At 39.9% G+C, this 27,737-nt stretch overlaps 1 protein-coding gene across 4 annotated transcripts; it reads left to right on the top strand.

The window, feature by feature from the left end:
- Nucleotides 1–1,259: 1,259 nt before the first annotated feature.
- Nucleotides 1,260–26,996, top strand: LOC115177462 (transcription elongation factor A protein 3). 4 transcript variants are annotated; one of them, XM_029738260.1, is made up of 15 exons: nucleotides 1,260–1,480; nucleotides 9,767–9,829; nucleotides 10,085–10,190; nucleotides 10,296–10,404; nucleotides 11,122–11,253; nucleotides 14,591–14,677; nucleotides 18,310–18,366; nucleotides 18,703–18,813; nucleotides 24,184–24,258; nucleotides 24,370–24,497; nucleotides 24,727–24,783; nucleotides 24,974–25,128; nucleotides 25,292–25,438; nucleotides 25,800–25,871; nucleotides 26,022–26,996. In XM_029738260.1, the coding sequence occupies exons 1-15, from the start codon at nucleotides 1,412–1,414 to the stop codon at nucleotides 26,028–26,030; spliced, it is 1,377 nt and encodes a 458-aa protein (XP_029594120.1). In that variant the 5' UTR covers nucleotides 1,260–1,411; the 3' UTR covers nucleotides 26,031–26,996. The 4 variants fall into 4 exon arrangements, with proteins under 4 accessions (XP_029594120.1, XP_029594121.1, XP_029594122.1 ...); XM_029738261.1 differs by lacking the exon at nucleotides 11,122–11,253; XM_029738262.1 differs by lacking the exons at nucleotides 11,122–11,253; nucleotides 14,591–14,677.
- Nucleotides 26,997–27,737: the final 741 nt, after the last annotated feature.

Below are 27,737 nucleotides of genomic sequence, written 5' to 3'. Positions count from 1 at the left end.
ACTAGTTTTTTTTCAGCTGTCAGAGCTGTGTAGATTGTTAAAGTGGAGGTGTGTCACCACATGAATAGCGCCCTACATGCCGTGTTCAATGATGTATATAAACACTGGATTGCTATTGGCCAATAAGAGGTTTTGAAGCCACTAGTTGGCCATATTGACACTCCCCAGAAGCAGTCCTCTATAGGAATGAATGTAATTTTACAGTATTTGAATTAAATGCTTTAAGGACAAAATTAACTTGTATTTAAGTATTTTTCTTGTTGTAGTGGGGACAGTAACAGTCAAACTTTCTATCTAAAAATTATACTTTAAGGAAAATGTTTTATTATATATTTTGTATTTGTATGTTTAGCTCACATAATATAATTAAAAATAATGCATTAAGGTGTTTAATAGAATAAATGTGGTGAAGACAAATGTAGACATTAATAAATGCATTTATAAAGCTTCCAAAATATTGCCAAGATGGAGCGCCCCCTGTTTTGTCATCTAGTGCATATATAAATGATTGGCCATATTTCACTGTATTAATCAAACATTAACTTCTGACCTTGTTTTAGGCTACATGGTTTACTACTAAGGTATATCATATAACAATCACTCATTATATCTTGAAACTAAAGTGTGTGGTTGGATACACAACTATAGAGAGCAAAAGTAATGGGAAAATGAATGTTTGTTTTGGGATAAATGCCAAAAAAAGGTCTGCGATTAACACAGGCTTAAGAGATATGTGTTTGTCATATGTCATATAGGTTTTGTTCTGAGATAATGTCATCAGCGAACGTCACTTGTGAATTTTGAAGCATGTATGTAATAAAAACAAGGACATAATATCATGACCTTTATGAATTATGAAGCCTTTTTGTGCTTTATCCCATAGAACAAAACATATAAGATGTGTTAACCTCAAACATTATTTATGTCGTTTATCCCAAAACTCCATTCTTTTCCCAAAACTCCATTAATTTCCCCTATAAGAATTGCTGAACGAACCAGAGTAACTAATTTCCGGTTTTTAGGACTACAAACTGGCAAGCTCTATTGAGGCAAGGCTCATTGGCATTGGGGTTCTCTCCAAAGTCCTCTGAAATGTTTTGCATAGCCCCACTGTATTAAAGTAAGTTTTGAAGTTATTCAATATTTTTCATATAAAGACGATATTTGTGTCAGACCCATAGCAACGTCTAGATTTAGTTGTTGCCATGTGTCATGGGCATTTTGACCTGATGGTCAGACGATCCGTCCTTCTGCCTGTAACTTAAAGACACGCCCCTTCGCCGAATGGAATGGACCGCGCCATAACGTAAAGTCTACGTAGGATAAACATTTACATTTTTTTATTAAATAGCATTTTACATAACATATATTATAACATATATTATTGTACGTTTAACCCATGTCATAAACTATGAAGCGAGAAGAGGAGTTAATTCGGATTGCAAAAAAGCTGGACAAGATGGTGTCTAGAAATAACACGGTGAGAGTGTATTTTGACACCTTGCTTTATGTCGCATGTTTTTCTGTCACCTCGTGCAGTCAAATGTATGAAATCATGTGTAGATACATGCTTTATTTAGAATTTGCAATGACGTATTCCATTGTATAGTTATCTACATTAATACAAAGTTTTACATTTCAAGGTTGTGCTTTAAAAAGTTGTGCACTGTCCCGAGAGGAACAGTTGTTCAAGTGGCAAATGCTGAACAGGTGTTTGGCACAGAATTGTCCAGCTTTTGCCTATTAAGCAAGACCGTGCGATATACACACACGCACTGAATGAAACTACTAATGCAAAAGTGAGAGACTTAAAGCATGCTGGTATTCTACAACAACTCCGTGAATGGAACCGAAAGTAAACAACGCAAGGTCGTAACAGTGGCGTGCTATGGGGCTGTTTTTTGTTAGTATGGGCCAATTGTTCAGTGCCGTTTTGGTGGATTGTAAAATGCAAGTCGTTCACTGATACAGTTAATGAATTTCCTTATGCTGTAGACTACATAAACACAACTATTTTGACTATTAGGCTACATTACTATTACAAGATTTGTAGATATTTATTATAATATTACAGTTTGTTATTGATTGTAATTTTGATTAATACCATTGATTACACGTCAATTGTAATGTTAAGTGTGATCACTTAAAAACAGACTGTTGAAACATGTGCAGCTGCTACAGTAGGCCTACTAATTACAGTACAAACCCTGCCTGCAGCATTAATTCAATAATACTATGCTCCCATGTCACCCTGCTCTTCCAAGTCAACACAGGGTACTACACAGGGGTGCAACTTTGGTTTTAGAAGTTGGGGGACCTAACCTGTCTGCGGGTCCTTCCTCTGATTTTTTGGGGGCATCTAGAGCTCATTTTCTGCATTTCTACACAATATAATATTACCATTTTGCGGTCACTTTGATTGTAAGAATATAATATATTTTTAAACACTTCTACATGAATGTGGATGCTACCATGATTATGGATAATCCTGAATGAATAGTGAATAATGATGAGTGAGAAAGTTATAGATGCACAAATATCATACCTCCCCAAAATGGTGAGGTTAGGATGTCTTGGGGGTATGATATTTGTGCATCTATAACTTTGTCACGCATCATTATTAACGATTCATTCAGGATTATCCATAATCATGGTAGCATCCACATTCATGGTAGAATCCACATTCAAGTGTTTAGAAACATATTATATTCTTATTTGCAATAAAAATGACTCAAATGACACAATATATTATTTACCATTCATTTCTGTTGGGAACAAAATGATCTGAAACACAACCAAAACAAACAGCAAATGCATCCAACAAATGTGTGGAGTCACAAGCTTGATGTAGTCATTGCGTGCTATGAATGTGGGACCAAATACTTCACTTTTTACTACTTTAATACACATATAAGTGGATTTGTCCCAATACTTTTTCTCCCCCAAAATGGGTGGGACTATGTACAAAAAGTGCTGTAATTTCTAAACGGTCCCCCGATATGGATGAAAATACCCTCAAATGGAAGTTGTCAGTCTGCACTTTAACGTCATAGTCATTGTTTGATTTCAAATCTAAACTTTTGGAGTATAGAGCCAAAAGAATAAAAAATTGTTCACTGTCCCAATAATTACAGAGGGCACTATAATTCATATCATAGGCCTAATAGTACTGTAGAGCTCTTTTTACTTGCACACAATATAGCTGGATCGCCCGCTCCTGCCCCTAGGGGTTCACGGCCCAGCAGCGCCCCATCCCGACACACCCCACTCCGCTTTAGGATCTTAGTGAAACATTCATTATTGGTTTCAGGTGTGTTAGGCCAAGGCCATTGTGACAACCAACAGTACGGCAGACTCCAGGACCAGGACTGAGCAGCCCAGCAGCTAGGGATTGCCTAAATGGGTTGCGGTCTATATTCAGAACCACATTCCTGTAAAGCTTAGAGATGATCTAATGTTAAATACTGTTGAAGTAATATGGCTACCAGTTCATCTGCTTCACCTAAAGCCCATTTTTGTGGGAAGCTGCTATAGACCACCAAGTGCAAACAGTCAGTATCTGGATAATATGTGTGAAATGCTTGATAATGTATGTGATATCAACAGAGAAGTATATTTTCTGGGTGATTTAAATATTGCCTGGCTATCATCTAGCTGCCCACTCAGGAAAAACATCAAACTGTAACCAGTGCCTGCAACCTGGATCAGGTTGTCAGTCAACCTACTTAGGGTAGTTACAAACAGCACAGGAATTAAATCATCAACATGTATTGATCAGATTTTTACTAACGCTGCAGATATTTGCTTTAAAGCAGTATCCAAATCCATAGGATGTAGTGATCACAATATAATAGCCATATCTAGGAAAAACAAAATTCCAAAGGCTGGGCCTAATATAGTGTATAAGAGGTCATACAATAAGTTTAGTAGTGATTCATATGTTGATGATGTAAAAAATATTTGCTGGTCTGTGGTGTGTAATGAGGAACAACCATTAATTAAAAAAAATGACTGTAAAAACTGTTAAATCCCCTTGGATTAATGAGGAATTAAAAAATTGTATGGTTGAGAGGGATGAGGGAAAAGGTATGGCAAATAAATTTGGCTGCACCAACGATTGGCAAACGTACTGCAAATTGAGAAATCATGTGATTAAACTGAAAAGAAAGAAGAAACTATACTATGAAACAAAGAGAAATTATATAAGAATGATAGTAAAAATCTTTGGAGTACCTTAAATAACATTTTGGGAAAAAGGTAAACTCCGCTCCGTCATTAATTGAATCAGATGGCTCATTAATCACAAAACCAACTGATATTGCAAAATACATTGGCAAGATTAGCAAATTTAGGCATGACATGCCAGGAACAAACGCAGACACTACACATCCAAGTATATCTGACCAAATTATAAAAGACAAGCATTGTAATTTTGAATTCTGTAAAGTGAGTGTGGAAGAGGTAGAAGAATTATTGTTTTCTATCAACTTGGATGGAAAATTACTGAGGATAATAGTGGACGATATTGCTACTCCTATTTGCCCTATCTTCAATCTAAGCCTATTGGAAAGTGTGTACCCACAGGTCTGGAGGGAAGCAAAAGTCATTATGCCCAAGAATAGAAAAGCCACCTTTTACTGTCAGAAGTAGCCAACCAATCAGCCTTTCACCAACCCATAGTAAACTTTTGGAAAAAATTGTGTTTGCCAGATACAATGCTATTTTACAGTAAACAAATTGACAACAGACTTTCAGCACGCTTAGAGGGAAGGAAATTCAACAAGCACAGCACTTACACAAATTACTGATGATGAGAGGAATTATAATGCAAATATTGTGGGGGCTATTTTGTTAGACTTCAGTGCGGCTTTTGACATTATCGATCATAGTCTGCTGCTGGAAAAACGTATATGTTATGGTAACCTGTCTAACAGAACACAGAGGGTGTTCTTTAATGAAAGCCTGCAACATAATCCTGGTAGAATCAGGAATTCCCCAGGGCAGCTGTCTAGGCCCCTTTCTTTTTTCAATCTTTACTAATGACATGCCACTGGCTTTGAGTAAAGCCAGTGTGTCTATGTATGCGGATGACTCAACAACTATACATGTCAGCTACTATAGCGAGTGAAATGACTGCAACACTTAATAAAGAGCTGCAGTTAGTTGGGTGGCAAGGAATAAGTTAGTCCTAAATATTTCTAAAACTAAAAGCATTGTATTTGGGACAAATCATTCACTAAACCCTAAACCTCAACTAAATCTTGTAATAAATAATGTGGAAATTGAGCAAATTAAGGTGACTGTCATGGTCAAAACATGTTGATACAACATTAGCTAAGATGGGTAGAAGTCTGTCCATAATAATGCACTGCTCTGCCTTCTTAACAACACTATCAACAAGGCAGGTCCTACAGGCCTTAGTTTTGTCGCATCTGGATTATTGTTCAGTCATGTGGTTAGGTGCCACAAAGAGGGATTTAGGAAAATTACTGTTGGCTCAGAACAGGGCAGCGCGGTTGGTCCTTAAAGGTACACGGAGAACATTAATAATATGCATGTCAATCTCTCATGGCTCAAAGTGGTCCTTTAAGGGCCGCAAGGTGTGCCGCAGTATGACGCAACTTTTAAAGGAGGAACCACTGTAGTACCCACTATGATTATTAAAACCTACCCTAACCAGAAACCGTGTATAGATGGTAGCATTCACGCAAAACTGAAAGTGCAAACCACCTATTTAACCATGGAAAAGTGACTGGGAATATGGCAGAATATAAACAGTGTAGTTATTCACTCCGCAAGGCAATCAAGCAAGCTAAACGTCAGTATAGAGATAAAGGAGAGTTGCAATTCAACAATTCAGACAATTACGGACTACAAAAGGAAAACCAGCCACGTTGCCGAGACCAACGTCTTGTTTCTGGACAGGCTAAACACGTTCTTTGCACGCTTTGAGGATAACACAGTGCCACCGATGCGGCCTGCTACCAAGGACTGTGGGTTCTCCTTCTCCGTGGCCAATGTGAGTAAAACATTTAAACTTGTTAACCCTCGCAAGGGCGGCATCCCTAGCCAGGTCCTCAGAGCATGCGCAGACCAGCTGGCTGGTGTGTTTACGGGCATATTCAATCTCTCCCTATCCCAGTCTACTGTCCCCACATGCTTCAGGATGGCCACCATTGTTCCTGTACACAAGAATGCAAAGGTAACTGAATTTAATGACTATTGCCCCATAGCACTCACCTCTGTCATCATGAAGTGCTTTGAGAGACTAGTCAAGGATCATGTCATCTCTACCTTACCTGCCAACCTAGACCCACTTCAATTTGCTTACCGCCCTAATAGATCCACAGACGATGCAATCGCCATCACTGCACACTGCCCTACCCCATCTGGACAAGAGGAATACCTATGTAAGAATGCTGTTTATTGACACTAGCTCAGCATTCAACACCATAGTACCCTCCAAGCTCATCATTAAGCTCGAGACCCTGGGTGTGAACCCCGCCCTGTGCAACTGGGTCCTGGACTTCCTGACGGGTCGCCCCCAGGTGGGGAAGGTAGTAAACATCACCTTCACTCCGCTGATCCTCAACACTGGGGCCCCACATGGGTGCGTTCTCACCCTCTCCTGTACTCCCTGTTCGCCCATGACTGTGTGGCCAAGCACGCCTCCAACTCAAACATCAAGTTTGTAGACGACACAACAGTAGTAGGCTTGATTACCAACGATGATGAGACAGACTACAGGGAGGAGGGGTGGGCTCTGGGAGTGTGGTGCCTGGAAAACAACCTCTCACTCAATGTCAACAAAACAAAGGAGATGATCGTGGAGATAGCAGAGGGTGCACACCCCCATCTACATCGACAGTACCGCAGTGGAGAAGGTGGAAAGCTTCAAGTTCCTTGGCATACACATCACTGACATACTGAAATGGACCACCCACATAGACCGTGTGGCGATGAAGGCGCAACAGAGCCTCTTCAACCTCAGGAGGCTAAAGAAATTTGGCTTGTCACCTAAAACCCTCACAAACTTCTACAGCTGCACAATTGAAAGCATCCTGTCGGGCTGTATCACCGCCTGGTATGGCAACTGCACCGCCCGCAACCGCAAGGCTCTACAGAGGGTGGTGCGGTCTGCTCAACGCATCACCGGGGGCAAACTTCCTGCCCTCCTGGACACCTACAACACCCGATGCCATAGGTACGCCAAAAAGATCATCAAGTACATCAACCACCCGAGCCACTGCCTGTTCACCCTGCTATCATCCAGAAGGTGAGGTCAGTACAGGTGCATCAAAGCTGAGACCGAGAGACTGAAAAACAGCTTCTATCTCAAGGCCATCAGACTGTTAAACAGCCATCACTAGCACGTTGGAGGCTGCTGCCTATAGTCATAGACTAGAAATCACTGGCCACTTTAAGGAATGGAACACTAGTCACTTTAATAATGTTTACATATCTGGCATTACTCATCTCATATGTACACAATGTATTCTATACTAATCTACGGTATCTTAGTCACTTAATAATGTTTACATATTTTGCATTACTCATCACATATGTATATACTGTATTCTATACTATTCTACGTTATCTTAGTCGCTCGTCCATATGTATATAGTCTTAATTCATTCCTACTTAGATTTGTGTTTTGGGTATATATTGTGTAATTTGTTAAATATCACTTGTTAGATATTACTGCACTGTCGGAGCTAGAATCACAAGCATTTCAATACACCTGCAATAACATCTGCTAAACACATGTATGTGACCAAGAAAATTTGATTTGATATAGATTAGCAATAACAAAGGTCCATTTATCGAACCCTATGGCAGGATGTCTTGACCCTGGTTGATTCACAGCAGCTAGCATAATCAAATTGTTCTCTATCATAAACATAACTGTATAACCAATTATATGCATAATCATGAAAACCATAATATTGCAATTTAGAAGGTAATATTTCATGATCAACCATGTCAAACGCTTTGGAAAAAATCAAAAAAGATGCCAAGAGTGTATTCGTTATTGTTCAGGGTGGTAAAGATTTTGTCCACAAGTTTCAAAAGAGCCATATCTGTGGAGAATTTTTTTTTTACGAAAACCATATTGGTGCTCATATAGAATACAGTTTTGATTTAAATGTTACAACATTCTCTTATACACCAATTTCTCTAGGATCAAACTAAAACAGAGAAGGGAAATGTCCCTTCATGTAATCCAAGGGATTTCCATCAGTTTTCTCTATTTTCTTTGACAGAAAGGAACAAACATGCACAAAAAGGTTTTTCAATTCACATTAAATCAGGATCACTATAGGTCTTACCTCCAACAATAAATTGAGATGGGATAGTTGTAGATTACTTTTTCTTATTCAACAGTTGATTGATGATTTTCCAAGTTGACTTTATATTATTTAAGGATTCTTGGAATTTCTTAGTAAAATATATATTTTGGGGATGTCCGAAGTATGTTAATTTGTTCTTATACCTTTTGTAATTATTATATATTTTTTTCATCTGCAAAAGTTCACTTCAGCGCCATCACAGGCTGGTCTTCCCTGGTTGTCTGACTGTGCTGAGACCCCTGTCACCATTTGATTACCTTGGTGTACATTTATACATTATATTATCCAAGAATAGATTCAATAATTTAAATTACAATTATTCCCAGATCCCAGACTGTAGACTACCCATGAACTCAAGATGGAACTTTGTATCTGATTGTTATAATATACTGCAAAATTCACCTGAGCTCTGTAGACTGGTCTTCCCTGGATGTCTGACCCTGCTGGGACCCCTGTCACCATCTGATCCTGCTAAGACATGATGAGAATAGTGTTGTCTATTGACTGTGCACCATGACAGTGAAGCCTCTAGAGCTGTTTATTACTGTCAGTGGGAAAAGTAGGGAATTACCTAGGGAAACTGACAGATCAATAACGTTTCATTGCTACTGTATACTGACTGTTGGGGAAAAAATAATATCTAACGTTAGCCAACTTTTGGCTAGATCTAATGGTTACATCAACTGGCGAAAACGAGCCAAGTTAATTTACTTCTGTTGAAACGAGACAAAACAAACGCTACAAAACATTTCCATACACACAACAGCTTTTAGATACTGCTACCTGACAGATAGCTAGGCGGAACTGGCTGTGGTAGCTACTAGCTAGCTAGATAGCTATCTAAGTTAGTTCATTCACTTCGGACAGAACTTCAGTTGAGAGGGGATGAAACATTAGCTAACGTTACATGTCAGTTACACTACTAGCTCAGCTCTGGGAATATAATTTTTTTCTCTCTGTTAAGTCAAACAGCAGTTACCTTGCCAGCTACACCAGTCAAATAAAGAGTAACCAGTTTCTGCCCTACTTGCTTTTACAACTTAGAAAAAAGCACAACACACACATATAACAGCTGCCTCTGTTCGCATGTTCTGTCGTCTCCGGACGGTCCTAAATCCAGCCGGTTGAAACCACCAAACAGCCAATCCAACCACTCTGAGTCGTCCGCATGGTCCTAAAGCACACCGATGCCTCTTTTTTTCTTTTTTATCACAATGCAATGATAAAACTGGGGGGGTGACAAAAATGCATTTTCAGAATGGAGGGGGGGGGGGGTCATGAGGTGTAGTGTAGCCGCCCGTCCCCAGTGATAGTTGCACCCCTGGTACTACATATGTAATGAAAATAAATAATTCTGCTGCTCTCCCTGTTGGCTACAACTTCCAATACCATCATCTCCATGTTTGTGTACATAGGAGGGTGCCCTGGACCTGCTGAATGAACTGAAGAGCTTCAACATGACGCTGAAACTTTTGCAGGTAGAGAACCTTCAACAGGAAAATCCCACTCACCTGTTATGTATTATTTAGGTGTACAGAAGTTTCATATTTTAGGCTACTTTACATTCAACATTAAATATTAGCAAATGCATGGGGAATACAGTGCAGTCAATTTCCCCACAAACAGGAAATGGATTATATAGTTATGCCTACTCCAAGTGTGAAGTCATTATAAAAGTGTAAACTCATTATTTCAAGGATCACATGCAACAAAACATTCTCTCCGCTGAATAGGAAACGAGGATTGGCATGTCTGTGAATGGAATCAGGAAGCACTGCACAGATGACGTGGTCGTTTCCCTGGCCAAGATCCTCATCAAGGACTGGAAGAGACTGCTGGGTAGGATTGTAGGAGACTGTCTTTTAGAATGTGGAGCTGTCTGGAGTTGCGTTTTACAGTTTACACAGTACGTAGAGACAACATTTTACCCTCTTTGCCCCCTAGATGCTGCACGTACTCAGAGTACTGAGAGGCCCAATGAGATGAAGAATGGGGTTGACTCCAACAAATCCACAGGGTCCCCAGTCAGGTCCCCTTTAGAGAAAGACACCAGGTAGGTGCATACTCACACACTCAAACCATGTAAACATAGAAAAGGGGAAGATACTGGTGTGGTTGTGTTTTTTGCTATAGTCACAAGAGGCTGGATATTTCTGATTCAGATACTGAATCTGAATCAGATACTGATTTTGAATCTGAAAAGGAAGAATTCTCTGACAAACAGCGAAAAGAGAAGCACAATGTTGAACACAAAAAAGACGAGAGAGCTGTTGACCTTAAAAAAGTGCGATATAAAGAGGCATTCAAAAACAAACGGCATGCAGAACAATCCAAAAATGGAAAACATATAGAAGATGCCAGAAAAGAAAGACCTGTAGAACACTCCAAAAAAGAACAACACTTAGAAGAACCCAAAAAGGAGAGACACTTCGAAGAATCCAGAAAAGAAAGACATGTACATGACACAAAAAATGAAAGACCCAAGAAAGAAAGACATTTTGAAGAACCCAAGAAAGAAAGTCATTTAGAAGAACCCAAAAATGAGAGACACACAGACAAACCCAGAAGGGCGAGTTTTGCAGATGAAACGAGAAATGAAAGACACATAGAGGAACGCAGAAAGGAGATACCATTGTACGAACCCTTACAAGAGAGACCTGTTGAAAACCACAGACAAGAGTTTGAGAAGTGAGAGGTGCCTCTGTAAAGTTGATTCCATACAGTCTAGAGAGGACAAGTGCTGGGCCTCAGGGATGTGTTGTGTTTTCAGGAGAAGCGTCTTGGATGATCTTTACCCCTCTTGTTACTCTCCTCCACGGCCCTCCCGACCACCCCGTCTTCCTCCCCCTGTCAGACGTATGTCTGAGGGGGTGAAGAAAGAGGTGAAGAAAGAGAGAGAGAGGTCAGGATGGATAGATACTCTAGTGTCAACGCATGGAACTTTTCTGAGAACACTATTACTTTCAGATGCTATGGTACATTACTGAATGAGTGGTTTGTGCAGATAAAATGCTACAGTTTGAGATGTTTATATTGGAAGCCCTTGAGATGGATTGCACACTAACCTTGTTATTTCACTGACTTGTTCATACAGCATACCACTGGGCACAACATGTCATTTCAATGTAGAAATGTGGGTAATATTTCGTTGAGACGTTGATCAATGAGATTTCAACCTTTATTCACCCACTCAAAAAGTCAGCCAGAAGTTTGTTGAATTACAAATGCATTATCTAAAAGCATATCCTGTTAGGGCTAGGGGGCAGTATTTTCACGGACGGATAAAAAATGTACCCGATTTATTCTCGTTATTACTACTGCCCAGAAACTAGAATATGCATATAATTATTGGCTTTGGGTAGAAAACACCCTAAAGTTTCTAAAACTGTTTGAATGGTGTCTGTGAGTATAACAGAACTCATATGGCAGGCAAAAACCTGAGAAGATTCTGTACAGGAAGTGCCCTCTCTGACCATTCCTTGGGCTTCTTGACTCTCTTTATTGAAAATGTAGGATCTTTGCTGTAACGTGACACTTCCTACGGCTCCCATAGGCTCTCAGAACCCGGGAAAAAGCTGAATGATGTCTTTGCAGCCCCTGGCGGAAAAACATTAGCGCCTTTGGTAAGTGGTCTATCAGAGGACAATGAGACTGAGGCGCGTGCACGAGGCGACCCTATGTTTTTATTTTCTCTCTCTTTGAACTAAAACACGGTTTCCCGGTCGGAATATTATCGCTTTTTTACGAGAAAAATGGCATAAAAATTGATTTTAAACAGCGGTTGACATGCTTCGAAGTACGGTAATGGAATATTTAGAATTTTTTTGTCACGAAACGTGTCGGGCGCGTCACCCTTCTTTACACTTCGGATAGTGTCTTGAACGCACGAACAAAACAGAGTATATTTGAACATAACTATGGATTATTTTGAACCAAACCAACATTTGTTATTGAAGTAGAAGTCCTGGGAGTGCATTCTGACGAAGAACAGCAAAGGTAATAACATTTTTCTTATAGTAAATCTGACTTTGGTGAGGGCTAAACTTGCTGGGTGTCAAAATAGCTAGCCCTGTGATGCCGGGCTATCTACTCAGAATATTGCAAAATGTGCTTTCACCGAAAAGCTATTTTAAAATCGGACATAGCAAGTGCATAGAGGAGTTCTGTATCTATAATTCTTAAAATAATTGTTATGTTTTTTGTGAACGTTTATCATGAGTAATTTAGTAAATTCACCAGAAGTTTGCGGGGGATATGCTAGTTCTGAACGTCACATGCTAATGTAAAAAGCTGTTTTTTGATATAAATATGAACTTGATTGAACAAAACATGCATGTATTGTATAACATAATGTCCTAGGATTGTCATCTGATGAAGATCATCAAAGGTTAGTGCTGCATTTAGCTGTGGTTTGGGTTTATGTGACATTATATGCTAGTTTGAAAAATGGGTGTCTGATTATTTCTGGCTGGGTACTCTGCTGACATAATCTAATGTTTTGCTTTCGTTGTAAAGCCTTTTTGAAATCGGACAGTGTGGTTAGATTAACGAGAGTCTTGTCTTTAAAATGGTGTAAAATAGTCATATGTTTGAGAAATTGAAGTAATAGCATTTCTAAGGTATTTGAATAACGCGCTACAGGATTCCACTGGCTGTTACGTAGGTGGGACGATTTCGTCCCACCTACCCTAGAGAAGATATCTAAATTCCAATGGGAAAACAATGTCAGATTATTGGTTTAGTTCTCATCTAAATGTGTTATCAGTGTACTTTCAACCATTTTAAAAGAACAACAAAATTGAAAAGGGGAATACAATGTCAGATATTTAGTATTTATACCTAAACGTAATGTTTTATCACTGTGCTTCATCTAATTGCACTACCAAGTTACCTGGATTGCAGTTAAGATTACATTAAAAGTACATTGTGCAAGTGTTCAATGCAGTAGATATTCTGCACAGATTATTATAGCAATTGTGAAGATCTCCACAGAACGGCAACCTTTGCACGCTATCTTGAACATGCACACTTTCTATGATTACATAAGAAGACATTTATAGTTACAGTAGGCTAACCTCAATGTGGCCGTAGATGTGTTACTCATTGTAGCCCTTTCCTGCAGTCAAATGACCTAGTGGCCACATGGGTGGAATATTATTCATAATTTCATAATTAATAAACAAATAACATAATGTATCCGGTGTTTCTATGTCAAACAGGTTTGTTATAGTTCAGTATTCTGTGATGTATATAAAGTGTAATATTGGGATGCAAACTAAACATTTTATACATCTCTATATCTGATCTGGTACATGTCTTCTTTTTTTAAAGCCCTTAACCATGTGTGTGAGGTGTATACTTTTGTTTCAATGTAGATTTGAAACACTGTGTGTGACCCTGTTTAGCCCACTGCAGTAAAAAGTAAAGGTTGAATAAATACTGTTACTTTAGTTTGTAAAATAGCCTTAACTTTATGCCATTTACTGTATTACAAAAGTCATATTGAATTGTGTTTGTTTGTCAACACAATCAAATATCAACATTTAAAAGATATATAATGCTTGGATAGTTTCATTTTTCATTTTCACATTTAGCAGATGCTCTTATTATCTTATCCTCTTATGAATGCATACATTTCATTAAAAATAAAATTCTCCGTACTGGTCCCCCGTGGGAATCGAACCCACAACCCTGGCGTTGCAAACACCATGCTCTACCAACTGAGCCACACGGGACCTGTGTGAGCCATCAGCTGAGCCACTAGCCTAATCCTATTCTTTAACTTTTTATTTTTTATTTAGTTGGAGATGTGAATCGAACATAATTTCTTAACTTGACGACAAGTTATTATGCAATTTATTGTATTGCAAAAGTGATACTGAATTGTGTTTTGATTGTCAACTCAGCCAAATATCAACATTTGAACATCAACATGTGTCTTTTGTGCCACTGACTTATTAGTCTGGCTTTAATTCTAGTTTGTTTACAAATGAATAATGTATATGTTGGATTAATTTCTCCATTTCAACCAAGAATCAAAGTTTAAGATTACGACTAAATCAGTTTGTGCCCAGTGGGTAGTGACCTTGAAGAGTAACTTACCCAGCACCCTACTTCTGCACGGTGTGATCATGGTCAATGCATGCTTTCCTTAATCATTCGATTTGTGCTAGTTGTATTAGTTCTGGAAAGCATGGTTTTACTCAGATTTCATTTGGAATATTTCAATTTCCATTAAGGAGAAATTCTTCAGACACTCTGTCTCCTTCTCATCCTCGTCCCACTCCTCCGTCCAGATGTCCCTCAGTGAAGGCGAAGAAAGAGAGGTCAGAGGGCATGCTGTTTGTGAATAGACTGAGTTGTCTATTATGGTCCATAGTTTGTGAAAGATCATCACCTACCTTTGTTTTATCAGACACAGTGAAATATGCCCTGAAATCACTGTTTTACTGTTTGTTTTGTTACCATAGGTTGTACTTCATACAGCACAGCAAAGTCAAAATCATTGCAACTATGAGCATGTTCCTCCTTTTTTGATGATAAACTGTCAGCGATACACAGAAAATAGCAAAGAGTTTTCAGAATTGCAATAGATTTAGTCTGTTGGTTTTTCATTTAGGATAAAAGCTCCTCCTGACCCTAATGCCCCACTTCCTCCTCTTCATCCTCATCCTTCTATGCCCACTGCAGCAGAGGTCAAGGAGCAGTCAGAGTCAGCTTCTCTCCTGTCAAACTGTATTTATTTCACAAGACACATTGGACTACAGTATAAATTGTCCTTCCTGTATTATACTTATGCTAACATTTGTATTCTATTCTACTGAGCCATTTACTTTATGTTTGTTTGTATTCTTATCTTTTATTACTTCTTATAGTTGTTGCATTGTCGAGGAACAACCTGCAAGTAGTGATGGCAAAAGTACGCAATTGTCATACTTGTGTAAAAGTAAAGATACCGTAATAGAAAATGACTCAAGTGAAAGTCATCCAGTAAAATACTACTTGAGTTAATGTCTAGAAGTATTTGGTTTTAAATATACTTAAGTATCAAAAGTAAATGTAATTGCTAAAATATACTTAATTTTATTTACTTGGCAGGTAGCCTAGTGGTTCGAGCATTGGGCCAGTAACCGAAAGGTTGCTGGATCAAATCCCTGAGCTGACAAGGTAAAAATCTGTCGTTCTTTCCCTGAACAAGGCAGTTAACCTGCTGTTCCCCGGAAGGCCGTCATGGTAAATACAAATTTGTTCTTAACTGGTTTGCCTAGGTTAAATGTAAAAATAGGTTTTAAAATCAAAAAGTTGAATGATACATTATTTCAAATTCTCTTGTATTAAGCAAACCAGACGGCACATTTTCTTCTTTAAAAAAAATGTACAGATACCCAGTGGCACACTCCAACACTCAGACATGTGAAGCTATTGTATTTAGTGAATCCGCCAGATCAAAGGCAGTAGAGATGACCAAGGATGTTCTCTTGATAAGTGTGTGAATTGGACCATTTTCCTGTCCTGATAAGCATTCGAAATGTAACGAGTACTTTTGGGTGTCAAAGAAAATGCAATTTTCTTTTGGAAAAAGTTGTCAAAAATGTAAATAGTAAAGTACAGATACTGCAAAAAACTACTTAAGTAGTACTTGAAAGTATTTTTACTTAAGTACTTTACACCACTGCCTGCAAGTAAGCGTTTCGTTGCATGGTGGATGTGCATGTGTATCCCCTTGATACGACTAATAAAACTTGAAACATGAGTGTGCTACTATACTATCGATAGTAATGATGAATAGTAGTGATGATTGAAAATAATAATATTTTACATTTAGAAAAGAGCCTCTGCGGATTTCTGTGGTTAGAAAAGAGACTCCAGACCCCAATGCTCCTATTGCAACTCTTCCTCTCCATCTCCACCCTCCCCCTCCTGTGAAGCGCCTGTCAGTGGAAGTCAAAGAGGAGAGGTCAAGGTTGCTGTGATGTTGCATGGTTGTATTTTCGTGTGGTTACTTTTGAGTGTCAGCAATGTCTGTTCTCTGTGACATTATTGAACTGCTCCTATTGACAGATATGCTAAATGGATTATATTCATTCCGACACAACGCATTTTTGTTGCTTTTCCTTGTGAAGTTTCAAACATCACATTCTTTGCTGTTTGCTACCCAGAGAGGAGTTGTCAGATTACAAACCCATTTCTCTGAAGGTGATGTCATCTGACCATGTGAAAAAGGATGGGTCTGGGATCTGTAAATCATACTACCTCATTCATGTTGAGTGTGCTCAATTGTGTTTAGTCTTTTCAGTACATGTTCCTAATGTCATGATAAATATAGTATCCAACAGTCATTTAATAGTTCCTGTTATATAGTGCCTTCGGAAAGTATCCAGACCCCTTGGCTTTTTCCACATTTTGTTAGGTTACAACCTTATTTTAAAATTGATTCAATAGATTTTTTTTCTAATTTCTCTCATCTCTGGGTAGCACATTACCCCATAATGACTAAGCAAAAACGAGTTTAGAAATTCTTGCTAATTTATTAAGAATAAAAACAAAAAAATATTAGTGTTCAGAACCTTTACTCAGTACTTTGTTGAAGCACCTTTGGCAGTGATTACAGCCTCGAGTCTTCCTGGGTATGACGCTACAAGCTTGGCACACCTGTATTTGGGGAGTTTCTCCAAGTCTTCTCTGCAGAGCCTTTCAAACTCTGTCAGGTTCGATGGGGAGCGTCGCTGCACAACTATTTTCATGTCTCCAGAGATGTTTGATCGGGTTCAAGTCCGGGCTCTGGTTGGGCCACTCAAGGACATTCAGAGACTTGTCTCGAAGCCACTACTGTGTTGTCTTGGCTGTGTGCTTTGGGTCGTTGTCCTGTTGGAAGGTGAACCTTCACCCCAGTCTGAGGTCTTGACTAGTCTCCCAGTCCCTGCTGCTGAAAACATCCCCACAGAATGATGCTGCCACTACCATACTTCACCGTAGGGATGGTGCCATATTTCCTCCAGACGTGACGCTTGGCATTCAGGCCAAAGAGTTCAATTTTGGTTTCATCAGACCAGAGAATCTTGTTTTCCTATGGTCTGAGAATCTTTAGGTGCCTTTTGGCAAACTCCAAGCGGGCTGTCATGTGCCTTTTTTTTACTGAGGAGTGGCTTCCGTCTCGCCACTCTACCATAAAAGCCTAATGGTGGATTGCTGCAGAGATGGTTGTCTTTCTGGAAGGTTCTCCCATCTCCACAGAGGAACTCTAGAGCTCTGTCAGAGTGAACATTGGGTTCTTGGTCACCTCCCTTGACCAAGGCCCTTCTCTCCCGATTGCTCAGTTTGGCCGGGTGGCTAGCTCTAGGAGTAGTCTTGGTGGTTCCAAACTTCTTCCATTTAGCAATGATGGAGGCCACTGTGTTCTTGGGGACCTTCAATGCTGCAGAATGTTTTGGTATCCTTCCCTAGATCTGTGCCTCGACACAATCCTGTCTCGGAGCTGTACGGACAATTCCTTCGACCTCATGGCTTGGTTTTCGCTCTGACATGCACTGTCCACTGTGGGACCTTATATAGACAGGTGTGTGCCTTTCCAAATCATGTCCAATCATTTGAATTTACCACAGGTGGACTCCAAGTTGTAGAAACATCTCAAGGATGATCAATAGAAACAGGATGCACCTGAGCTCAATTTCGAGTCTCATAGCAAAGGGTCTGAATACTTATGTAAATAAGGAATTTTTGTTTTGCAAACAGTTCTAAAAACCTGTTTTCACTTTGCCATTATGGGGTGTTCTGTGTAGATGGCAGAGGAAATTGTTTTATTTTATCCATAACAAAACAACATTTGGAAAAAGTTGAAGGGTCTGAATACTTCTAGACATTCTCTAAATGTGGATGATGATGATATAGTTTTGTTAAATTCGATGAAGATTATTATGACAACAGTTGCAAAGCACTGCTAACCGTTCTCCTTTTGCAGGAAATACTCCGATAGCAAAGTGCCCAAAAGACCATCTATTGATGCCAAGGAAGAAAGGTTGGCAAGCCATAGTGCACAGGTGCATGCATAATTATACACTGCATGTGGGCATATGTGCTTGTTTAAGTTGAATCCCATTGACATGAGTTGTGGTTGTATATTTGGTGATATTAGAGAATTGTGTGTTAACCCTTTCATTGGAGCAGAGGTCTTCATAGGGAAATACTGTATGTGAATATTTATCTGTGCTTTGCCACCTTGTCATGTTGTCTGCCCTCTGCTGGTGAAGCTGTTTGATCAAGCATGCCTGCTCCCTGAATGCTGTGTGCTTTTTGCCAATGAGCAATGGCTGCAATACATGCAAATCTTACATACAAATGTTTCCTGTTTCAGAAAGGATTTGTCAGATTCCAAACCAAAACCTGCTAAAAGGCAGAGTCTGGACTCGTCAGATTTCAAACCAAAACGTTCTAAAAGGCCAAGTCTGGATGGCAAGAAAGACAGGTTTGCATAATCAGGATCATATTATGTACCCAATAATTGGTGGATGTACAGTCGTGGCCAAAAGTTTTGAGAATGACACAAATATTAATTTCCACAAAGTTTGCTGCTTCAGTGTCTTTAGATATTTTTGTCAGTTGTTACTATGGAATACTGGAATATAATTATAAGCATTTCATAAGTGTCAAAGGCATTTATTGACAATTATTTACAATTACATGAAGTTGATGCAAAGAGTCAATATTTGCAGTGTTGACCCTTCTTTTTCAAGACCTCTGCAATCCGCCCTGGTATGCTGTCAATTAACTTCTGGGCCACATCCTGACTGATGGCAGCCCATTCTTGCATAATCAATGCTTGGAGTTTGTCAGAATTTGTGGGTTTTTGTTTGTCCACCCGCCTCTTGAGTATTGACCACAAGTTCTCAATGGGATTAAGGTCTGGGGAGTTTCCTGGCCATGGACCCAAAATATTGATGTTTTGTTCCCCGAGCCACTTAGTTATCACTTTTGTTCGTCACCAAACTGTTCTTGGATGGTTGGGAGAAGTTGCTCTCGGAGGATATGTTGGTACCATTCTTTATTCATGGCTGTGTTCTTAGGCAAAATTGTGAGTGAGCCCACTCCCTTGGCTGAGAAGCAACCCCAAACATGAATGGTCTCAGAATGCTTTACTGTTGGCATGACACAGGACTGATGGTAGCGCTCACCTTGTCTTCTCCGGACAAGCTTTTTTCCAGATGCCCCAAACAAACAGAAAGGGGCTTCATCAGAGAAAATGCCTTGACCCCAGTCCTCAGCAGTCCAATCCCTGTACCTTTTAGGGTAAGTCTGTCCCTGATGTTTTTCCTGGAGAGAAGTGGCTTCTTTGCAGCCCTTCTTGACACCAGACCATCCTCCAAAAGTCTTTGCCTCACTGTGCGTGCAGATGCACTCACACCTGCCTGCTGCCATTCCTGAGCAAGCTCTGTACTTATGGTGCCCCGATCCCGCAGCTGAATCAACTTTAGGAAATGGTCCTGGCGCTTGCTGGACTTTCTTGGGCTCGCCGAAGCCTTCTTCACAACAATTGAACCGCTCTCCTTGAAGTTCGTGATGATCCGATAAGTGGTTGATTTAGGTGCAATCTTACTGGCAGCAATATCCTTGCCTGTGAAGCCCTTTTTGTGCATAGCAATGATGACGGCACGTGTTTCCTTGCAGGTAACCATGCTTGACAGAGGAAGAACAATGACTCCAAGCACCACCCTCCTTTGAAGCTTCCAGTCTGTTATTCGAACTCAATCAGCATGACAGAGTGATCTCCAGCCTTGTCCTCGTCAACACTCACACCTGTGTTAACGAGACAATCACTGACATGATGTCAGCTGGTCCTTTTGTGGCAGGGCCAAAATGCAGTGGAAATGTTTTTGGGGGATTTAATTCGTTTGCATGGCAAAGAGGGACTTTGCAATTAATTCCAATTCATCTGATCACTCTTCATAACATTCTGGAGTGTATGCAAATTGCCATCATACAAACTGAGGCAGCAGACTTTGTGAAAATTAATATTTCTGTCATTCTGAAAACTTTTGGCCATGACTGTACTAAACTTCACTCTAAAAACACTTATTGACCTCACTTTTAAACCTGTATGAAGTGACCTTTGAAGGAAAATAATTAAATCAAGAAATATTGTAATTTGTAAAGCTCTTTTCTCACACCCAAGGCACTGTTTTTTGTTTTTATAATAATAATAAAAGCAGACAACAATCAATGCTATTTACAGGTGTTGTCCAGAATTAACATCGGTCATTGAAAGCTTTTCTGAACAGCTCAGTCATTTAGCTGTGCCTTAAGCAAGGCCAGAGACTCTTCAGCCCTGACAGTGACTTTAAGTGCGTTCCACAGCCTAGGAGCCGCACAACTGAAAGCCCTGTCACCCATAGTTTTTTGTCTGCTGTGGGACTGCTGAAGGGAGATGGACCTGTAGGAGCGAAGGGAGTGTACGATGAAGTCAGACAGATACTTGGGTCCAGAGTTGTGGATAGCTTGGTAGGTGTGAACCATGATTTTAAAGTCAATGTGTGAGCATTTGGGGAGCCAGTGGAGGTTGAACAGAGCTGGAGTGATGTGCTCATGGGGGAAATGTGGTTGAGGACACATGCAGCACAGTTATGGACATATTGTAGCCTTCTTAGGCACTTGTCAGATTTGTCAACCAACACGGTATAACAATAGTCCAGATGGGATAAGATAAACGTGTGGATGAGTTGCTCAGCTGGAGGCTGTAAAAGCGTAGGTTACATAGGTCGTAACCTGGCAATGCTCCATAGAAATAAGTGTTACCAAAGTTAAATTTTTCTGATGTGGGCCTCAAACAAGAGCTGACTGTCAAATATCACACCCAGATTGCGGACCTCACTGGAGGGGAGGACCTTGGCACCATCAATATTGAGGCTGTAGCTGCTGATTTAGTTGATGATGCGAGTGCCAATCAGGAAGACCTCTGTCTTTTTGCAATTTAACTGCAAGAAAACATTAACATTAATATGTTGCCATGAGCTATCCAGTGGGCGAAGTATATCCGTCAGCATCTAGTTTTAATTGATATTCGATTGAATTTCAAATAACATGACATCAATATGAAATCAGCATAACAAGCGAAAAGGAGTGGAAAAAGTACTCAATTGTCATACTTAAGTAAAACTAAATGCTAGTAGATTATTTATTTTTTTACGGACAGCAGGGGGCACACTTCAAAACACTCAGACAATTTACAAACACAGTATTTGTGTTTAGTTAGTCCGCCAGATCAGAGGCAGTAGGGATGACAACGCATTCTATGCGCGGGAATTGGACCATCATTCTGTCCTGCCTGAGCATTCGAAATATAACGAGTGCTTTTTTGCTACCAGGGAAAATGTATGGGAGTTAAAAGTACTTAGTTTCTTTAGGGATGTAGTGGATTAAAAGTTGCCAAAAATATACCAAACAAAAATATAAACGCAACATGTAAAGTGTTGGTCCCATGTTTCATGAGCTGAAATAATAGATCCCAGAATTTTTCCGAACACACAAAATGCTTATTTCCCTTAAATTGTGTGCACAAATTTGTTTACATCCCTGTTAGTGAGCATTTCTCCTTTGCCAAGATAATCCTTCCTCCTGACGTGTGGCATATCAAGTAGCTGATTCAACAGCATTACACAGGTGCACCTTGTGCTGGGGACATAGAAGGCCACTCTAAAATGTGCAGTTTTGTCACACAACACAATACCACAGATGTCTAAAGTTTTCAGGGAGCGTGCAATTGGCATGCTGACTGCAGGAATGTCCACCAGAGCTGTTGCCAGATAATTGAATGTTCATTTCTCTACCATAAGCCACCTCCAATGTTGTTTTAGATAATTTGGCAGTACAACCAACTGGCCTCACAACCGCAGACCAAGTCTCACCATGTGAGCCCAGGACCTCTACATCCGGCTTCTTCACCTGCAGGATCGTCTAAGACCAGCCACCCGGACAGCTGATGAAACTGTGGGTTTGCACGACTGAAGAATTACTGCACAAACTGTCAGAAACCGTCTCAGGGAAGTTCATCTGCGTGCTCGTCGTCCTCACCAGGGTCTTCACCTGACTGCAGTTCGGCATCGTAACCGACTTCAGTGGCAAATGCTCACCTTCGATGGTCACTGGCACATTGAGAAGTCTGCTCTTCACAGCTGAATCCCGGTTTCAACGTTACCAGGCTGATGGCATTGTGTGGGCGAGCAGTTTGCTGATGTCAACGTTGTGAACAGAGTGCCCCATGGTGGCTGTGGGGTTATGGTATGGGCAGGCATAAGCTACGGACAACTAACACAATTGCATTTTATCGATGGCAATTTGAATGCACAGAGATACCGTGATGAGATCCTGAGGCCCATTGTCGTGCCATTCATCTGCCGCCATCACCTCATGTTTCAGCATGATAATGCACGACCACATGTCGCAAGGATCTCTACACAATTCCTGCAAGCTGAAAATGTCCCAGTTCTTCCTTGGCCTTCATACTCACTAGACATGTCACCCATTGAGCATGTTTTGGATGCTCTGTATCCACATGTATGACAGCGTGTTCCATTTCCCGCTAATATCCAGCAACTTCGCACAGCCATTGAAGAGGAGTGGGACAACATTCCACAGCCCACAATCAACTCTATGCGAAGGAGATGTGTCCCGCTGCATGAAGCAAATTATTGTCACACCAGATACTGAATGGTTTTATGATCCACTCCCCTACAAGTTATGTGACCAACAGATGCATATCTGTATTTCCAGTCATGTGAAATCCATAGATTAGGGCCTAATTTATTAATTTCAATTGACAGATTTCTTTAGATGAACTGTAACTCAGTAAAATATTTTAAGTTGTTGCATTTATATTTTTGTTCAGTGTATAAATAGTGAAGTATAGATACGCCCAAAAAACGACTTATGTATATTTACTTAAAGGAAAACTCAAAATACAAAAAATATTGCATCATAACGGGCCAGATTTTTGTATTTTTCAAGTTATGTATCCTGAGAACTTGATTGCTGACATACAAAATATTGTTGGTCTATATCAACAATGGACTAAGAAATCTAGCCCATATGATGATTTTGAATCATATGATGCTCCGTTTTGCAACTTTCAAAATACAGTAATCTTGTCCTGTATGCATTTCTGTATTTTGAAAGTTAGGTAACTTGATTGCTTTCAGAATAGAGCAATCTGGCCTTTATGATGCATTTTGTGTCATATGATGCGAAACACAGCATCATATGATGCAAAATGGATCATATGGGCCAGATTTTTGTATTTTGGAAGTTACGTAATCTTGAAAACTTGATTGTTGACATGCAACATATTTTGGGACTATATCAACAATGGACTAATGAAACAAATACCAAAAGACACATTTTGGGGTGTAGTTTTCCTTTAAGTACTTTACACCACTGCAAGCGAGCCATGTCATTGCATTTTAGTTAAAATGTTGATTAAAAAAAGACAATTTCCGTGTACGTTTTCCACATTTTGACAAAGTTTGATTTTTTTATTTTATTTGTTGAAATGACATTGAATCAATCAGTGGGTAGTAACCCCTTCTCTCTTTCAAATTGTCAATAATTTACTACCTCTCTTTAGGAGGGACTCTATGGGTTCCAAGACTAGCAGCTCACCCTCAGCTAAGAAGCTCTCTAGTGAGACGTAAGAGGGCCCCTTTCTTATGCCGATAGAAAAGCTAATTTCCTCTTCTTATTTGTTTTACTGCGTTAAGGCCTTTTTGGTTACTTTGCATAATGGAGTGCATTAAGATACGGATGTTACTTCATTCCATTGCTTTTTCTGTCTCTGTGTTTGTTTCAGGAAAGAATCTCATGGCTCCAAGTCTTCTCACCCTGGCCCTCTGCAGAGAAAGTCCTCAACGGACAGTATTGAACGGTACCCTTTCTAACTGGAAAATACTATCTACTGTATAACTGAAATCAATATGGATCAGATTTTAAACTCTTGATTGACGTATATGCTGTTTGGCTTGTGTACGATGACCAGGAGAAAGAAACCAGATATGCCAAAGATCCCCACCACCCCCACCAGTCCCATGTCCCCTTGCCTGGCCACTGGAGAAAATATCAGGGACAAGTGCATCGAGATGCTGGCTGCTGCTCTACGCACAGATGGTGGGGGAAAAGACTAACTGAATGGATCAGAGTACAAGTACAGACACTCACAGAGATACAAGTAACAAGAGATCAATCTCCACATGAAGTGACTCAACGCACATTCATTCACACACACAGTACAGTATGGAAATGAACATTAAATTAATAGTGGTTACGTTACACACAGAATGATAGATTTTGTAGATGAAAAAGAGTAAACGTAATACCCTCAGTTTTCTCTCCTCAGATAACTTCAAAGAATTTGGGACAAACTGTGACTCAATGGCAGCAGAGATTGAAGATTATATCCTTTTAAATCTGCATGTGGTTCTGAAGTATGTTACCAATTTGGGTTGGTTTCAGTTTGCAGTGTGTTTGCAGAGCTGCCATTTGCTCTCTTGGCTTTGAATATAACAAGTTTGATCTTTGATTGTCACCGTTAGATATTTCAGCCAGGTGGTGAAGAAAGCTTCCTTAACTATCCTCCGCTGCACATATTTACAAGGAGATGGGAGCCACAGATATGAAGTATAAAAACAGGGTGCGGAGCCGCATCAGCAACCTGAAGGACCCCAAAAACCCTGGGCTGCGGAGGAACGTCCTGGCTGGAGGCATCGAGCTCAGACGTGTCGCCATCATGTCTGCTGAGGTACTGTAAACTTCTGTCATATCAACCCATGACCCACCCCTGCCTTTAACATATTCCTAAAATGTTGTATTAAATAGAGTCAAGGAAGTCAAGCACCTACCAAAACATTGAGTAGACAAATTTCCCTCAGAGATTTCGTCTATCTATCCGTCTATCTATCTAGGAGATGGCTAGTGATGAGCTGAAGCAGCTGAGGAACAATCTGACTAAGGAGGCTATTAGGGAACACCAGCTGTCCAAAACCAGCGGTACCATTTCTGATCTGTTTCAGTGCAGCAAGTGCAGCAAAAAGAACTGCACCTACAACCAGGTAAACATACCATACTCTGCATACACACCATATTCTGCTTATTGCAAGGTATATACTATATTTTACTTAAACAGATACACACGGCTCACTGCTCACTGCACTGAAAACCTACATATGCTCTACACACTGACCCAATATCAGTTTTATATTGTACGCTCTACCAGTTCCAGTTACATTTTACACAGTGAGATACAGTGGAGACAGCCTGTGCTGTTGAATGAAAGCTGCCTTCGTATTAACTGTGTGTGTGTGTGTGTGTGTGTGTGTGTGTGTGTGTGTGTGTGTGTGTGTGTGTGTGTGTGTGTGTGTGTGTGTGTGTGTGTGTGTGTGTGTGTGTGTGTGTGTGTGTGTGTGTGTGTAGATGCAGACCCGCAGCGCTGACGAGCCTATGACCACTTTTGTTCTCTGTAACGAGTGCGGGAACCGCTGGAAGGTGAGACTTTTCCCTCACCAGTTCAGATAAAGCCCATTAAAATACATAACACGAGCCCAGCACGTACAGTGGTGTCTCTGAGGCATAACAATGGTCCACAGACATAAATAATCTATCCATTTACTAATATTAATTTGTTTTCTATTCCAGTTCTGCTGATGTGGCCCAGCTCCAATGACGATGTTGCAGACCACATTTTTCTATGAGGGGCTATAATGTTTAGCAATGAGTAATTTTACAAAAACAAAAATGAATACTTACAATTTATAATTGACTTTTTAAGATGGGCTCCCGAGTGGCGCAGCGGTCTAAGGCACTGCATCTCAGTGCAAGAGGCGTCACTACAGTCTCTGGTTCAATTTCAGGCTGTATCACATCCAGCCGTGATTGGGAGTCCCATAGAGCGGGGCACAATTGGCCCAGCGTCGTCCAGGTTTGGCCGGGGTAGGCCGTCCATTGTAAATAAGAATTTTTTTCCTAACTGACTTGCCTAGTTAAATAAATGTTACATTTAAAATATGGTGCTTTTAATGGGGGTTGAAAACATTTTTGTAAGAGGCAGGGGTTGAGACAGTCTCCAGATTGATGGCAGTGTCATTTATTCTGTCCTGGTTGGACACAGGTAATTCAATGGTGCTGAGGAGATGCAGCAGCCTTTTGTGAATTTCACTGACATCAAAATTGTTTTATGCATCTTTAAAAAAAAAATGATAGTCTTTAAATCCGCAAAGACCACAGATCAAATCAGAAATCAAGTATGAAAGCTTATCATGCAACCTGTTTCAATTAAAACATCTTTATTGTTAAAATCTCAAGCCCAAACTTTTGAGGTTTTATTGTCACTGTTTGGGCTTCAGCGAATAATATGATTCATTTTTCTAGATAAGGTAAAGACCAAAAAACTGTGTTTATGTCATTTGTGGGTTTCGCTCTGTGAAATTTTTAAAGAGCAGCTAAAATGGATATAAATATTTATGAATATGTGGAGTTGATTATTTTCATATGTACTGTATAATATATGGAATAGTAAAAACATAGTCACCTACATATTGCTTTGCAGCATAATTGAATGAGTAAACAGTATTGAAATTATGCTAATTAATAAAAAATAATGTCATTGTCAAATTGTGTTTGAACTACCGGTGAAATGGAAAGTCAATATACTGTACCACTAAGAGCAGCCACAAGATGGCGAGGAAGAGTAATTTAAACTGTAAGAGCTCCCACTTGCAAATGACATATCATTTAGGGAGTGAATGTCATTTACAGTACCAGTCAAAAGTTTGTACACACCTACTCATTCAAGGGTTTTTCTTTATTTTTTACTGTTGTCTACATTGTATAAATATAGTGAAGACATCAAACTATGAAATAACATACACAACTGATTGGCTCAAACGCATTAAGAAGGGAAGAAATTCCACAAGTTAACTTTTAACAAGGCACACCTGTTAATTGAAATGCATTCCAGGTGACTACCTCATGAAGCTGGTTGAGAGAATGCCAAGAGTGTGCAAAGCTGTCATCAGCTTTGGCTACTTTGAAGAACCTCAAATATAAAATATATTTTGATTTGTTAAAAAAGAATGCTGTAGTAACCAGCATTCTTTTGTTTTTCAAAAGGACAATGACCCAACACACATTCAGGGTGTGTAAGGGCTATTTGACAAAGAAGGAGAGTGATGACCTGCTGCATCAGATGATGACCTGGCAATCACCTGACCTCAACCCAATTTTAATTTTTATTTTACCTTTATTTAACTAGGCAAGTCAGTTAAGAACACATTCTTATGTTCAATGACAGCCTAGGAACAGTGGGTTAACTGCCTTGTTCAGGGGCAGAACGAGAGATTTGTACCTTGTCAG

This window comes from Salmo trutta, chromosome 37, assembly GCF_901001165.1.
Source record: "Salmo trutta chromosome 37, fSalTru1.1, whole genome shotgun sequence".
Taxonomy (NCBI): domain Eukaryota; kingdom Metazoa; phylum Chordata; class Actinopteri; order Salmoniformes; family Salmonidae; genus Salmo; species Salmo trutta.
The sequence above is the reverse complement of the archived record's forward strand: the minus strand, read 5'-3'. Positions and strand labels throughout refer to the sequence as shown.